The sequence below is a fragment of the Agelaius tricolor genome, unplaced genomic scaffold (assembly GCF_023055355.1).
Source record: "Agelaius tricolor isolate 1412-34295 unplaced genomic scaffold, bAgeTri1.0.p SCAF_74, whole genome shotgun sequence".
NCBI classification, from domain to species: domain Eukaryota; kingdom Metazoa; phylum Chordata; class Aves; order Passeriformes; family Icteridae; genus Agelaius; species Agelaius tricolor.
The window spans coordinates 174437-190198 of NW_027269334.1; the positions used below are offsets into that span (position 1 = coordinate 174437).

The following is a 15762-nucleotide window of genomic DNA, read 5'->3' on the forward strand; positions in this document are numbered from 1 at the left end:
CTCAGCAAGATCCAGGGGATCTCTGAGCCTGAGGTGCTTTTTCCACTCGGAAATTGATGTGCATGAAGAATCCACGCAGGAAAGGAACCGTGAGTATTGCTTGGTTGAGTGGGGTGTGACCAAGCCTGTGTGTGAGACGTGACTCTGTCACGAAGTGAGTGTGGACCCCACAATCCCATTTCCACCATCCCGCGAGGGATGTGGTCGGTCAAGGGGGAAGCGGACACTTTTTCTTAACACGTGGGACCCGGGACTCGTAGGGAGTTCAAGGGGGGAAATAGGTCACGGTCGGGTCAGAAAGGAGAAAAAGACAGTCTTGGAAAATTCCAGGAGCCTGTCTGCCTTCTGATCTGGAGAAAACAGGTAATAAAACTGGAGATCAGTCGAAAAGTCAGCAGAATGGTTCTCCGTTTGACTGAGTAAGACTGGCGGCGTTTCGCAAGCTCAGGAAATCAACATTGGACAAGCATTCGGGACTCGCAACGAGTGTCCCAGCCAGACGAGACAAGGTGAGAAAATTCGCAGGTGGGATTTTTGGAAATATGGTGTTGGGAAAGAGCAGGTTCCGGAGAAAACCCCAGGAAAAATTTCCCCAGGGTCCCGAGAAAGTTCTGCCAGAAATCCTAAGGGATAGTCCGTTGGGGTGGATGCTAGAGCATTCGAACGACAGTCCCAGGAGAGCGGGCAGGTCCAAGGAGAAAATGATACATTTTTGTATGGAAAAATGGGGAGGGAAGGAGATCAAAAAATATGTGGTTTGGCTGGTGTTTGGCACGTTTGAGGCATGGACTTGCAAGTCTTTGTACGATCACGTATTTGATCGCCACCCACAGGATTTTGAGGAAATTGAGTATGCCGAAATGTGGAGGTACACTTGTACAAGTTTATACCTGGTACGAGCACACCTCCGCGCGGTGAACAGGGGAAAGAAATTGGAACCCTTGGACAATCTTCCACCTCCCTACCTTGTTCCTCGGCCCCAGCCTGGACCAGCTCAGGCACCGCCAGTGCCTGCGTTGCCTCTCAGGGCGGCGATCCTGCTGGGTCAGGTCTCGGCGCTGCTGCTCCCATGTGAGCAGCCGCTGCCACCGACCCTTCCCAAAACTGAAGAAAAACAGGTAACCGTCCCCAAAGTCAGCTCTCCCTTGGCACATTGAACAAGATGGCGAATGAGGAGGGCAACCACGGGAGACAGTGAGGATGAGGAAGAAAAGCCTGGCTTCTTCCCTTTATGGGAGGTGCGGACGGCTCCTGGAGTTATCGGCTTTGTACACATGCCAGTCGATACCAGTGACATGAGAGTGTTCAAGAAGGAGATGGGAATGTTGATGGATGATCCTTTGGGAGTGGCAGAAAGGCTAGATGAATTTCTAGGGACCAGCACCTACACCTATGAGGATCTCCAAGCGATCATGAGGTTGCTGTTCAACAATGAGGAAAGGGACATGATCAGACTAGCCGCGATCAAAGATAGGGAAAGGAGAAACCCCAATGGGGAAAGCAGGGATGAGAGATGGCCAAACCAGAAACTGTCCTGGAATGCCCAGATGGAGGAGGGGAGGCAGAAAATTATAAATTTAAGAAATACGATAATTCAGGGTATCAGGGAAGCGGTACCCAAGGGACAGAACATGAGTAAGGTACTCAGGGAGTGCCAGGGAAAAGATGAAACGCCCACAGAGTGGTTGGAGAGGCTCCAAAAGGGCCTGAGAATGTATTCGGGGATGGATCCTGATTCTCCAATCGGGGCAGTTTTGCTGAAAACTCAGTTTGTGGCAAAATCCTGGGAGGACATTTGGAAAAAGCTAGAAAAGATAGATGGTTGACAGGAAAAGGGCTTGCAGGAGCTGCTTCAGTAAGCCCATAAAGTCTACGTGAGGCAAGACAAAGAGAAAGAGAAGATCCAAGCTAAGGTATTGGTAGCTGCAGTAAGGGAAGCACAAAAACAGGAGCAGGTCAGAGACATGGCGAAGAAGGTGCCAGTGAAGAAGCAGAACCCTTCCCAAGGAAAAGGATCAAACGATCAGAAGAGAGATTTCGAGTGCTATTACTGCAAGCAAAAGGGACACATCCGAAGAAATTGTCCCAACAAAGCCAAGGACCAGGCAATGTTTCAAGAAGATGAGGGGTGTCAGGGGCTTTTCAGTTTGGGGTCTGGAACACCGAGGTAGCCCTTGATAAAATTAAAAGTAGGACCCCACAGGCAGGAGATGTGGTTTATGGTAGACTTGGGGGCAAAACGGACAGCGGTGCAGCAGCTGCTGCAAGGGTGCTCTCTGAGCGACGATTCAATGATGGCAATCGGGGCAAAAGGGGAACCCTGTGAGGTTCCAATCATAAAAGATGTAGAAACAGAAACGGAAAACAAAAGACATACAGGAAATATATTATTGATACAGGACGCAGATTTTAATTTACTGAGGCAGGACATGATGGTAACCCTAGAAATCGGCTTGGCAGTGGAGAATTCCCGGCTCAGGGTGAGAATATATAAACCCACCATCCAGGACGAGGAGAAAATAGACCCAAAGGTATGGTATGTCCAAGTAACATAAGCTGGGAGGTTGGACATAGAGCCGATTCGTGTCGAAATTGAGAGACCAGAAGACCCTATTCGGGTCAAACAATATCCCATCTCCATGGAGGGGAGGAGGGGATTGAAACCGGTGATTGACGAATTGATAAAGAAAGGAACGTTGGAGCCATGCATGTCCCAGCACACACCCCAATTTTGGCTGTGAAAAAGATGGACGGTAGCTTTAGGCTGGTGCAAGATTTAAGGGCTGTGAATCAGAGAACTAAGACTTTGTTCCCCACGGTCTCGAATCCTTCCACTTTGTTGAATAACATTTCTCCTGAGGACATGTGGTACAGCGTGATTGACTTGAAGGATGCTTTTTGGACCTGTCCTTTAGCAGAAGGCCAGAGATTATTTTGAGTTTCAGTGGGAAGATCCAGAGATGAACAGAAAGCAGCTCAGGTGGATGTCGTTGCCTCAGGGTTTCGTGGATTCCCCAAATTTATTTGGGCAAGCACTTGAGCAGGTTTTGAGTCATTTTGTACCAACGGAGGGGACAAAATTGCTACAATACTTAGACAATTTGTTGGTTGCAGGTCCAAGGGAGGAGGTTGTAAAGGTGAGCACCATTGAGCTTTTGAACTTTCTAGGGGAAAAGGGATTGAAGGTGTCAAAGTCGAAATTGCAATTCACAGAGCCCGAGGTCAGGTACTTGGGACATTGGTTAACCAAGGGAAAAAAGAAATTGGATCCAGAAAGGGTGGCAGGGATTATTGCCTTACCACCCCCGCAAACAAAAAGGGAGGTCAGACAGTTTTTGGGGTAGTTGGGATATTGCTGGCAGTGGATTGAAGGGTACAGCGAAAAGGTGAAGTTTCTATATGAGAAACTCTCCACAGACCGAATCAAATGGATGAAAAAAGATGAAGAAGAATTCAGGGGAGTCAAGGAAGCACTCACAGCGGCACTAGTCTGAGCCTCCCTCATGTGAAGAAACCCTTTCAGTTGTTCATGGACGTGAGCAATCACACAGCACACGAGGTGCTGACACAGGACTGGGCAGGGGTCAGGAAACCAGCAGGTTACTTATCGAGGCTTTTGGACCCGGTCCGCAGAGGCTGGCCCACCTGCCTGCAGGCAATTGTCGCTGTAGCATTGCTGGTGGAGGAAGCTAAGAAGGTAACCTTCAGCACACCATTGGTAGTATTTGCACTGCACAATGTGCGGGGCATACTGCAGCAAAAGGCAGATAAATGGCTCACTGATGCTAGATTACTGAGGTATGAGGCCATTTTGATTCACTCACAGGATTTGGAATTGCGGACAATGACCGTGTAGAACCCTGCACAGTTTTTGTTTGGGGAAGCTTCAGGGGAGCTGGTTCACGATTGCGTGGAGGTGGTTGAATTACAAACAAAGATCAGAGAGGATTTAGAAGAGGAAGAGCTGGATAAAGGAGAAAAATGGTTTGTAAATGGGTCAAGCAGGGGGATTGATGGAAAAAGGAGATCAGGATATGCAGTCGTGGATGGACGAACGGGAAAAGTGATTGAAACAGGGCCCCTGAGCGTGAGTTGGTCGGCACAGGCTTGCGAACTGTATGCAGTTCTGAGAGCCTTGATGGGACTGAAAGGGAAAAAGGGAACAATTTTTACAGATTCCAGGTATGCCTTTGGAGTGGTTCACACCTTTGGAAAATCTGTGTAGAAAGGGGGTTGATCAACACCGGGGGAAGGGACTGATGCATGGGGAATTGATCCAGCAAATCTAGAAGCTCTAAGGGGGCCGGAGGAAATTGCGGTGGTCCACATGAAGGGACACCAGGCAGGGATTCAGTTCTGAACCAGGGGAAATGATTTGGCGGACCAGGAAGCCAAGACCGCGGCACTGATGACAGTAAGTACCCTGGAGATCGAAGGGATCGAGGTCCTAGATGACCCTCCTCAGCCCTCCCAAAAAGAGATCGAATGCTATGAGAAGACTGGGGGGAAATTGGAAGAAAGTAAGTGGAAATTACCTGATAGGAGAGAACTAGTTTCTAAGGGTTTTGCCAGGAGGATTTTGCGGAAACTGCACCAGCAAACACATTGTGGGGCATAGGCAGAACATTTTTTGAAATTTTTTGGGTGCAAGGGAATTTACGAATTGGCCAAACAGGAGGTACAAGGATGCCTGATTTGTCAGAAAATTAACAAAACAAGGGCAAGACAAGCCATCCTGGGGAGTCGCCCCATTGCGTACCAACCATTTGAAAGAATACAAGTTGATTTCAAGAAGTTGCCAAAGGTGGGGAGATTCAAGTTTGTGCTTGTGATCATGGACAAACTGACTTATTGGGTGGAGGCTTTTCCCAGCCCACGAGCAACAGCTCAGACGGTGTCCAGAAAATTACTGGAGGAAATTGTACCCTGATACGGGGTGGTGAATTACATTGATTCGGACCAAGGGACACATTTTACATCAGAGATTATTAAGCAGATGGCTGATGTGCTAGGTGTTTGGTGGTGGGAATACCACACTCTGTGGCATCCCCAGAGCTCAGGACAGGTGGAAAGGATGAATCAGACCTTGAAAGCGCAGTTACCTAAATTAATTTTAGAAACTCGGGTGTCTTGGTTGAAATGCCTACCTTTAGCATTCCTTAATATCAGGACGATGCCTCATTCAGAGACAGGGCTCTCACCATTTGAAATGCTATGTGGGATGCCATATAGACATGGGATGCCGGTAGGACACCCCAGGCTTGAGGACTGCCAGATTCAACCATATCTGGTTGCAATCAACAAAAATTTGCAGGAACTTAGGAAACAAGGGATATTATCTCAGAGTGCTCCTCTGGAATTCACTATCCACAAAATTCAGCCAGGTGACAGAGTGCTTGTGAAAGTGTGGAAAGACGTACCCCTCTCTCCTCACTGGGAAGGTCCCTTTCTTATGCTCCTGACAACAGACACGGCCATTCAGATGGCGGAGAAAGGCTGGACACACGTGTCTAGGGTGAAGAAAGTCGAACATCAGGAGGAAGTGCCCGAGTGGAGGGTTACTTCTTCCCCAGGTCACTTGAAACTCAAACTCCAACGTCCTTGTAAATGACCAACAGCGAGTGGATAAATTGTATACTGTCTGACTGTGTATGCTATCCATTTGTACATTTCAAGTGTGAATATTGTCGGGGGTGTTTGGTGTACACTGTAGAAGGGGACAGAGGCCAAAAGGGTTGTGCACTCGGTGTCTGGAGGAGGAGCTTGAGCTGACTGACTGAATGCTAACCCTAGCCACAAGTCTAGGAATCATTGAATTAGATTCACAGGAGTGGTTTCAGATTTTTCAAAACAGGGTGCGTAGAAAACTTAGATCTAAGGCAGAGGTTCTGGATGTGGAGTGCCAGAAATCAAATAAGGTACCGTGCTCTGATGCCGTCAGAATTTCCCGGTGGGGCGCCTTCAAAAGGAGGCATAGGTCAGAGAATCTGTTCCCTGAAGAATACTCCTGCTGCCGTGAAGATGGTCTTCCTCGCTGCTGGTGGCACCCCAGGGGGCGGAGGCAAAGGCAGAGGAGTACGCCTGGTAGGAATCCTGATTGGCCTGAGCCTAGCCATGTGCAGGACACAGAGTCTGCACATTGAGGTCCCAATGAGAGGCAGAAATGACAGCTCCGCAGATGTGTGGAAGTTGACTCAGGTGGTCCCAGTTGAGCAAGGGGACAGGAAACCCTCAGCATACCAAGTCCCGGAGGAATGCATCAAGGAGCCTGGCAGGGACTGTTGGAAAAATGACATGAGGGTCAAATTATGTAAATTGGACAAAGGGATTTAGTGTATTGATCCCGAGGCAGGGTCAAGGAACAGGCAGTCAGACGAGCACAAGCATCAGATACGGAGACCGAGTGCAGAAATAATGTCAATCCCCGTTTGCAACCAATGCAATCAAACCATCTGGGTTGGGGGAAAAACAGAATCGATTTTTGTCGCGTATCACCAGGTGAATCCATTGTGTTATGACAATGCGAGGCTGGGGATATGCACAATGAATGGGAAAATTTATTGGATGGGACGAAATGTTAAATTTGATAGCAAATTTACCTTGAGCAGGGAACCAGTCATACTGGATTTGGCACGGGTGAATGATGATAGGGTGTGCCTACAATATGACAGGGTTGTCTGTTTGACAAAAAATAAAGATGGTGAGGATCCTGAGGGAAGAATGAGGGAGATCACTCAGGAATTGAGGAGAAGAGAGTCAGAACTGAGGAGAAAGTGAATTGAACAAGAGAGATTGAAAACTCTGGGAGAACAGTAAGAATTACTTGAGAAACAATACACTGATGGGGAATTACCTTCCCCGGACAGGAACCTATTTATTGATTTGATGCAAGAAATTGCAACGGAACTGGGATTGTCAAATTTCTGGATTTGCGGGGGTCTGAAGTCAGCAGAGAAATGGCCATGGAAAGGGGAAGGTTTGGCTCCAGAACAGCTTCTGAAATGGGACAATCCAAGAGTCTCAAAATGGCTCAGAGGCCTGAGGGATGGATTTTGGACCAGAGGGTGATTGGGACCGTTTGCATCAGTCGGGAAGGAAATAAATATACCGAAATAGTGGGATACAGTCTGTGTGTGACTAGCCTGATGGTAAATTCAAACAATAAGGGCAGGGTCTGGCAACCAGAACCCCCTGTGGGGTACTGGAGCCGGAAGAATGAGACCAATTGTGAATGGAACAGAAAAATAGGACTTTGCTGGGTCAAAAATCCTGGAGCCAACCCTTGCCAATCCTTGGAGGGCCTGAGAGAATACTGGGGAGACCCAGAGAGAACGAACATTAGATGGAAAGCCCCGAATGGAATTTATTGGATTTGTGGGGAAAAGACATACAGTGAGTTACCCCCAAGGTGGAAGGGATCATGCACTCTGGGCATGATCCGGCCAGTCTTTTTACTCTCCCTTGAATGAAAAGTAACCTACTAGGGGCTCCTCTGTATGGGACCCTGAGGAGGGAGAGGAGAAGCTTGAAGAAGATGATACCTATAATAAGTGGCAAACCAACCTGGGGAGAGGAAGAGTGGTCAGCTGTGAGAATAATTGATTATTATGGACCAGCCACGTGGGCTCAAGATGGAAGCTACGAGTATAGGACTCCTGTTTATTTACTGAACTGGCTGATTTGGCTGCAGGCAGTGGTGGAAATTGTATCAAACCACACCTCAGAGGCCCTGGATTTACTTTGTCGGCAGCACACCCAGGTACGGGCATTTGTGTACCAAAATCGAATAGCTTTAGACTATTTGCTGGCCAAAGAAGGGGAAGTGTGTGGAAAGTTCAATGGATCAGAATGTTGTATTGAGATTGACGATTATGGGGAGACCATAAGAGGATTGGCAGCCAAGATCAAGAAAGTGGCCCATGTCCCAGTTCAAAAATGGAATTTGATTTTGCAATCTTCGTGGTGGGACAGATTGTTTGATGGGGCCTGGTGGAACAAAATAATGTTCTTTGTGCTGTGTTCAGTAGCCAGAATCCTATTCCTGCCATGTCTAATTCCTTGTTTTATTAGACTGATCCACTCCAGGGGATGCAGATAGCAATAGTGCCCGTGGACCCGGAGCTGGCTTCCGGAAGCAACACATTTAAGATCATGAGCCTGGGAGAGAAGAAGTATGCCAGCAATGCTGCCGAAGTATTGGCGAAATTTGAGAAACGAGTGAAAGCGAGTATAAACAATACTGAGTGTCAGGGTATTCCACAAGGGGAGCACAGGATAATTTAATAAAGGTTGCTCTCTTTGTGAAAGACCCTTAATGGTGGCAGGTAGAAGTAGAAATAAATAGAATTTAGCAATTTGGGTTATAAAGGGAGCATGAATTAAATTAGTGATATAAAAGGGGGGGGATTGTAATATATGGTAGGGATAATTCATGCTATTAATGTATGGCATAAAATACTGTAAAATCCAAAAACTATGTATCTGACCATCCCAGCCGGGAGCTGCTGTCTATTCAGATTACAGTGAGTTCCCAGACACAAGATAACGAGCAACGCCTTAACGTAAGAATAGAAGCTTCCAGGGCGATGATCACCGGTATCCCGAGTCGTTGGGAGCCACCCAAGAGCGATTATCGCCCTGCCGATTGCATCTATCAAGACAGTCAGCAGCGCCAAACTGATACATCTGAATACATGGCTTCCCCAGAGCCCATTGACGCTGACTACACACCTGGAACTGGCTTTTGTCCAGCTCTGCACATGGAAAGAAACAGTGATGCATGTGAAGAGACACAAAGGAAATTTGGTCATCTTTGCTTCGGGCACAATAAACTGTATAAAACCTCGCTGCAAGAAGCAGAATTCGTGAACGGGGGAGACTCTGACAGTCGAGGGGTCGGGTCCAGGTTCACCCAGCGCCGATCCCGGGCTCGACACTGTCTCTTTGGCTGTGGTGGTCTCAGAGACAGAAATTCGGTCGCGCAGACAAATTAATAAATCTTTGCTAAATTTTTGATAATTTTTGCTCACTACTTGATCATTTATAACAAAGGCTAAAGAACTCTGAGCAACTCAGCAAAAATCCGTGCCAGGCCCATATTATGAGCACAGTTCTGTTCATCACTTCTCAGAAGGGATGCAGTCAAACAGAAATGTGCATGGAAAAGTAAATTTTATCTGAAAGGTAGCTCACGTAGAAGTATTCATCCTGATAGAAGGGCAGGAGAAAATAGAAATCTACAGAAAATGCTTCACTTTAATAGCAGTGTGTGAAAAGTATTTCTAGCTTTAGATACAGTGATCCAAATATTGATTGTACTCTTCAGCTGATGTTTGTATTCCTTTGGACTATTTATATTTTCTCTTTGAAAGCTTCTACTCCTGGGCTGAGCAGATTACATATGCCTAAGTCTTCTCCCTCCTGTGCAGGAGAGTGTCGCTATTCCAATACAAAGCATGCAACAGAGTCTGCTGGTTGAGATGTGTTACAGATTGTCTCTAGGACAATTTCTAGCAATGCTGAGTGCTTAAAGGCCACCATTGCTAACCAGGACATTCTTATGCTTATCACTTCTCATCTCCATTCCTTGGGAACTTAAGCTGTTATCTCCAGTGGTGTCTTCTTTGATTATGAGTAGCTTCAAACCAAATGAGAGTAGGTTTAGATTAGATATTAGGAGGAAATGCCGTACTGTTAGGGTCCTGAGGCTATGGCAAAGGTTTTCCAGAGCAGCTGAGGCTGCCCCATCCCTGGAAGTGTTCCAGGCCAGGTGGGAGGGGGCTCTGAACAACCTATAGTGGAGAGCATCCCTGCCCATGGCAAGGGAGTGGGACTGGATGATCTTTAAGGTCCCTTCCAAGCCAGGCCATTCTGTGATGCTATGAATCTGTTTTTCTGGGCCCAGTGACCCTTTCCTGCTTTCTGAAACCATGGGTTCTTCTGGTGTAGCAGCAGTCCCTCCAGAGAACACTGAATGTGTACCATAGGAGCCACAGTGCCTCAGGGCTTAGAAATACATGTTCCAGGGAAGGGTGATCAACCTGTCCCATTTAGAGATGTTAGTGAAGTCTTAATTGTGACCCTTCAAATCGAGTAAAAATATTTGAGAGACATTCAGTGTCCAGAACAGCAAATCCAACAGCGTTGCTTTCAAAGCTGGTTTCACACTTACATTTCAGTGACACTTTCTGCTCCACTGTGCCCCCTGCTCTCCCTGACTTTCCTTTCTGTGGTGAGGTTTGGAAAAAGGTCAGCCTTTATAGGTTTTTCCCAGTGAAATGCCTTTTGCTTATTTCCACTGCATTCCTTAGACATGCCCTGCAGCTGAACGTGATGGGCACGCAGCGGCTCCTCGAGCTGGCCCGGCAGATGCGGAACCTCGAGGCCTTCATCCACATCTCCACTGCCTATGCAAACTGCGTCCGGAAATGCATCGAGGAGATCATCTACCCACCCCCAGCTGAACCCCAGAAGCTCTTTGATTTAGTAGAGTAAGTAGGAACCATATTGTCCCTTCCCTTTATCCTGCGGCAGACTTGGGAGCTGTTCCCAGAATCGCGTGGGATTTCTTTCAGAGGTGCTGTTACTGCTGTTTCTTTGTGGTTTTTTAAGACTCTGATTTCATGAGAGTCCAGTATTAATTTCTGCAGGAGTGTATTTTCTGCCAGGAATGGAGTTGCTGCTTTCTGTAACACTCAGCTCTTCTGCTGCCTTTGAAAGAACTCATTTTTTTCCATACACCTTTTTTCTTTTATCTTTTCAGCTTCCCAACATTGTTTCCACTTCTTTCAGAAATCCTGTGGTATTTAACTGGAGTTATATGGGGATGAGTAAGAAACAGGCTTTTTTACACAGTTCAGTGTGAATCATTTAGGTTGGAAAAGACCTCTAAGATCACCAAGTCCAAGCTTTGACTGATCACCACCTTGTCAAATAAACCAGAGCACAGAGTGCCGCCCTTTGCTGGGTTTTGAACACTTACAGAATTGGTGACTCCACCACATCCTTGGGCAGCCCCTTCAAATGCCTGGCCACCTTTTCAGTGAAGAAAATCTTCCTGATTTCACCTGAACCTCTCCTGGCACAGCACAAGGCAATGTCCTCTCAACCCAGACAGGAATACAGGGCTTTGATGAAACACCCAAAAAAGCTTGGTTATCTGAATTTACCAAAATAAAGAATAATTAGAATAACAAAATCAGCTGATAAAGGTCCTAGAAGACATTCTCATTAAAAGAATTTTCCCACAACTGTTAATGTGTTTTCATTAATTTTCTAGTGGGTGATATAAACAACTGATCTGTGATCTATTAACACAAAGAGCTGGTATAAAATCTTTATTCTTCTTGATTTAGGGTAATGGAAGATGAAATTAATTAATGCCCACTAAGAGAACCACTGATTGGTTTTTTTAAATAAAATAAGTTTGTCTTAAGAAATAATTTAACTGTCTAAGCACTACTTCAAAAAAGTTAGTACAAACTACTTTATCTATTTCAATTTCTCTAGTAGCCCATATTCTTGGATATGTTTACTTCCAGCTAGTAGTCATCAATCATTTATCTTTTATTCAGTAAGTGGAATATGATAAAAAACTTGAGAAATGCCTTAGTGCATTAGAGCAGTGGGCTCCCTGGTCCAGTATCTAGCCCTCAAGAATGTCACTGAGAGATGTTATTGAGGGTAACTACACCAGCCTGGATACTCCTTTCTGTTCCCCTCACAGAAACCTGAAGACTCAGCCTTTTTACTGTCTCATGTGCTGATGGATCTGTCTTGGTGCTGATGTTAGTTGTCCTTCCTCTCTACCTGTTCTTTAACTCTACCTTTAACTCTACTCCCTCCCTGAGGTATGGGAGTCAGACAGAACTTCATGCAGTACTCCAGTTGCAGTCACTCAGTTTTATTTAACCAGCTTCAAAATTACACCACTGGTCTCATTCCCAGTACCTCATGATAGCCAGCGTATCATTGATTTTTTTTTTTTTTTTTTTTTTTTTTTTTTTTTTTTTTTTTTTTTTTTTTTTGCCTGCTGCTTGCTACTCACTGACATGGAGGTTTCAGAGCTGTGATTCAAGAGCTTTTGCTGAGCTACAGTTACCAGTTCTTAAGCTCAACAACCTCTAACACCAGTTCTGGTAGACTGCTTTTCCCTAAAAGTGAAGCTGCTCTGTCCTCTTTTTGCCCACTGACTCAGTTTTATGTCCTTTGGTGTTCATCACTGTCAAGACTCCATTTCACTGTCCCAAAAAGCTTACCATCACTTGCAACTCTGAAAACAATTAGTGTTGATGGCTCAGTTTTAAAAAAAGGTCTGATTGCCAGTCAGAAGTGTGGAGAAGGGCTTGGCTACCTCAGAGGTTGTTACTTCAGCTGCTTTATATAAAGCACTAAGAATTTATGTATCATAGCTTGAAAATGCAGCAGAGAGGATGATGTTTGAGATGCACCTTTAATATTTGCCATGTAAGTGAAAGAAATAGTGCGTGGATATCAGGCTACAGAAGGTTTCAGAGAGAGAGGGGAGTGACAGGTATCAGAATTTTACCTTTGAAGGGGAGGGAGGGAAAGCAGACAAAGAAATATATACTGGCTTCAAAAATGGGGAGAAATACAGATTATGTTTTGCATCAGCCAGCTGTGGATGATTCCCTTCACAACCAACTCTTGTCTTAAGGTGCTGTTCTTGCAAGTGCTTTAAGAGGCATAATCAAAGAACTGGATGCAATAACAGATCCATTTAACAGTGCTTTTGGCCATGCACTTGATATATGCTTATGATTACTTATTCACTTGAAATCTCAAGGAGGATTCCCAGCTGTTTCTTTTTCTGCTCTTATCCTCCTGTTACATCTTGCTGTTTCAGTATTTTGATATTTAACCTGCAAGTAAACCTTGAGGCTTAAGCTGTGTAAAGCAAAAGTCACACTTCTAAGTGCTGCCAGGCCAATAGGAGAAACATATAATCTGCTGCATCAAGCATGGTTTGCCTTAATCTAAAGCTGAAGGAAATCAGCTTTGAAGGGTGTACTGAGGTAAGGAACACAGCACACAGCAAAGTCATGGCTGAAGGTGTGGGTTGGTTATTGCAGAAAATACAGATCCATCATTGCTTACAAGAAAGAGTCTTACTAATGCAAAGCCATTAACACAGAAAGTTTTGCTTTCCTGTGGCAGAGTAATTTGGTGCATATAATGGAGAAGTTATTAATTGTTTAATTTGCTTTGTTCGCTTGGAAGGGCCAGATGCAGCAGTGAGCAGAAGCAGTAGCTTTTGTGAGTTAGCATTCCAGAATCTTCCAAGTAGGTCACAGAGCAGTTGTTGCTGAAGTGTCATCTCTGCCTCCCTGATGGGAATGTTGGTCAATCAAATCACCTAGCAGGCTGGTGCCCTTGGGACAGGTCCTCAAGTAATACAGAGACCTCTCTGGAAGGATGAAGGATGAAGGGGAAATACCTCTGCTTGTACTTCTACACCTGTCTTTGCTTTGTGAGAATGCAAACCTGCAACCCTCTATTATGAAAATTTAAAAAAAAAAGAGAAGGGGAAAAAGACTTGCACACAGCTTAACCTGAGTTCCTAAATTAACTTAGTCTTCCTCCAGGCTCTACAGAAATAGGCATCTCTTCTTGGTAGATCCACAGATTTAAACAATAGCAGTTTACTGAGACCCTGAGGTTGAGTGGCTGCCTAAGTGGCTTTACAAATTATGTCAATATTATGTGCTGCTTGTAACTTCTGTGTAGTTAATATCTTATGCTTAAATGCTTTCTTCTGCCTTGTTTCTGCTGCACGGGACCAGGCTTGCAAAGGAAGGTGTTTGTGCCTCCCTAGGGCTTTTTTATTTAAAGAAAAAATTCCAATATACTACAAATTGTCAGATTTTTAATGCAATCCAAAACTGAGAGATTTGGTGCATCCAGCCCTCCCCTGTGAATCAGTGCTTTCTCATACAACTTCCCATCTGTGCCCAATGAGAGTCATCTGAAAAGTGCTGTGCCACCTGAGCCACCATGTCTTTGAAAGGTTGACAGGATCAAGCAATTTTTCAGTTGTGACAGTCGGCATCATATTTCTCTCGCCTTGACCTCTGCCTTTTTCTGAAACTCAAGATAAGGAGGGTTGAACTGAGGATCTGCAGGAAGCAGTATCCTTGCAGTGCCCCTGGGAAGAGTGCACGCCTTCAGACTGAACTGTAAGTCCGTTGACTTAATTACAAATTGGATTATAGGAGCTAATCTTTGATTCTCTGGTGTAACACCAGGCTACTGGGACCCTGTCAGGGACTGGCAGCAAGGGCTCTGAAAGCACAGCCAGTTCTTGTCTTTTGCACCCAGATGCTGGCAGGACCTGTGAGGTGCTGGTGCTGTGCCAGGGAAGAGCCTTTGGATGTTAGGCCCATCATGCAGCTTTATCGTGGTAAGGGCTGCTTTTTAAAAGCTATCTGCATAACTGCTTCTGATGGATTAGGTGCTTGAATACCTTCAAAAAATAAAAACCAACTTGTCAGAGTACTTCTGGGTTTTTTTGGTGATTTGGTTTTGGTTGGTTTTTTTTAAGCACCAGCTGTTTCCTGTGTGAACAAACACATGGTAAGCCTGCTAGGAGGAACATATAACCCTGCAAATGATGGAAATCCACTGTTGGAATAATATCCCTGTAGGACATTTTTCCAGCTTTTGAGACCTTTGTGTTGTTACGTGACTTGCTAATTCAAGGTTACCTGTAATATCCTGAAACATATTTGGGAGTATACATGGACTGTGTTGGCTGAGGATGAGAACTGCCTAGTGGGATTCCTGTCTGGGACAGCTCCATCAGGTTGTAGACCATGGCAATATTTATGTTACAGATTGCAGTGAAGCATTACCCATGCAAGAGATTGCTCTGAAGTGAGTTTGTAGAGGTACCTGAATTGCAGCAGGGCATTGTAGCATGAAGCTCACCAGGGTTTATTTTGCACCTTGAAGACAAAAGTGACTTTCTCCCACAGAGCAGTTTTAAATCCAAACCTTAAATATCTTTGACTGGCTTATCCACTGTTTCAAGTGAGGATTCCTGTCTCACTGGTCTGTTTTGCCTGAATCTTTTTCTCTCCCTGCACGGTGGATGATAATGTTCTCCTTGTTTCCTGTAGGTGGTTGGATGAATCCATCATTCAAGACATCACACCCAAACTGCTTGGGGAGTGGCCCAACACTTACACCTACACCAAAGCCTTGTCAGAGTACCTGATTCAGCAAGAGAAAGGAAACTTGAACATTGCTATCATCAGGCCATCCATCGTGGGAGCCAGCTGGCATGAGCCTTTCCCAGTAAGCATGAATACACAATTCCCTACCGAGAGCCTTTGGATGCAGCTGGAACTGTGGTCCTGTCAAGAATCTGTCTCTCCTTGTAGCAGTGTCTTGAGAAACAGATGTCCACAGTGCATAGGGAGATGTGCGGAAGAGGTAGAGATCCTGTGCTGGAGTAGAACAGCAAGCCTTCTTCAGCGCCTTAGAACTCCTCTGAAAAGACCACATTTAAGCAATAATAACAAGAGCTGGGATAGTTATAATGCAGAATGCTGGGCTTGCAATTGATTGTCCGTTCAGGCGCACCAGGGGAGTTTCTGTGCTCAAAATGTAGGATCTGATGGTCAGTTGTACTCCTGGTGCATTGTGGTTGAAGTACAAATGTCAGGGAATCAGTAATTAAATGCAGCTGTACTTTGGAATGAGATAATTCATTAAGCTAAATATACCAATAGGAATAACGTG

General features: G+C 45.4%; 1 protein-coding gene across 4 annotated transcripts in view; it reads left to right on the forward strand.

Moving 5' to 3' along the window:
• LOC139585340 (fatty acyl-CoA reductase 1-like) overlaps positions 1–15762 on the forward strand; it is a 124206-nt gene that overhangs the window by 87870 nt on the left and 20574 nt on the right. For all 4 annotated transcript variants that reach the window (XM_071418026.1, XM_071418025.1, XM_071418027.1 and 1 more), the window contains exons 4-5: positions 10311–10490; positions 15138–15315. In XM_071418026.1, coding sequence (XP_071274127.1) covers positions 10311–10490; positions 15138–15315 — 358 coding nt within the window. The remainder of the gene's footprint in view (positions 1–10310; positions 10491–15137; positions 15316–15762) is intronic.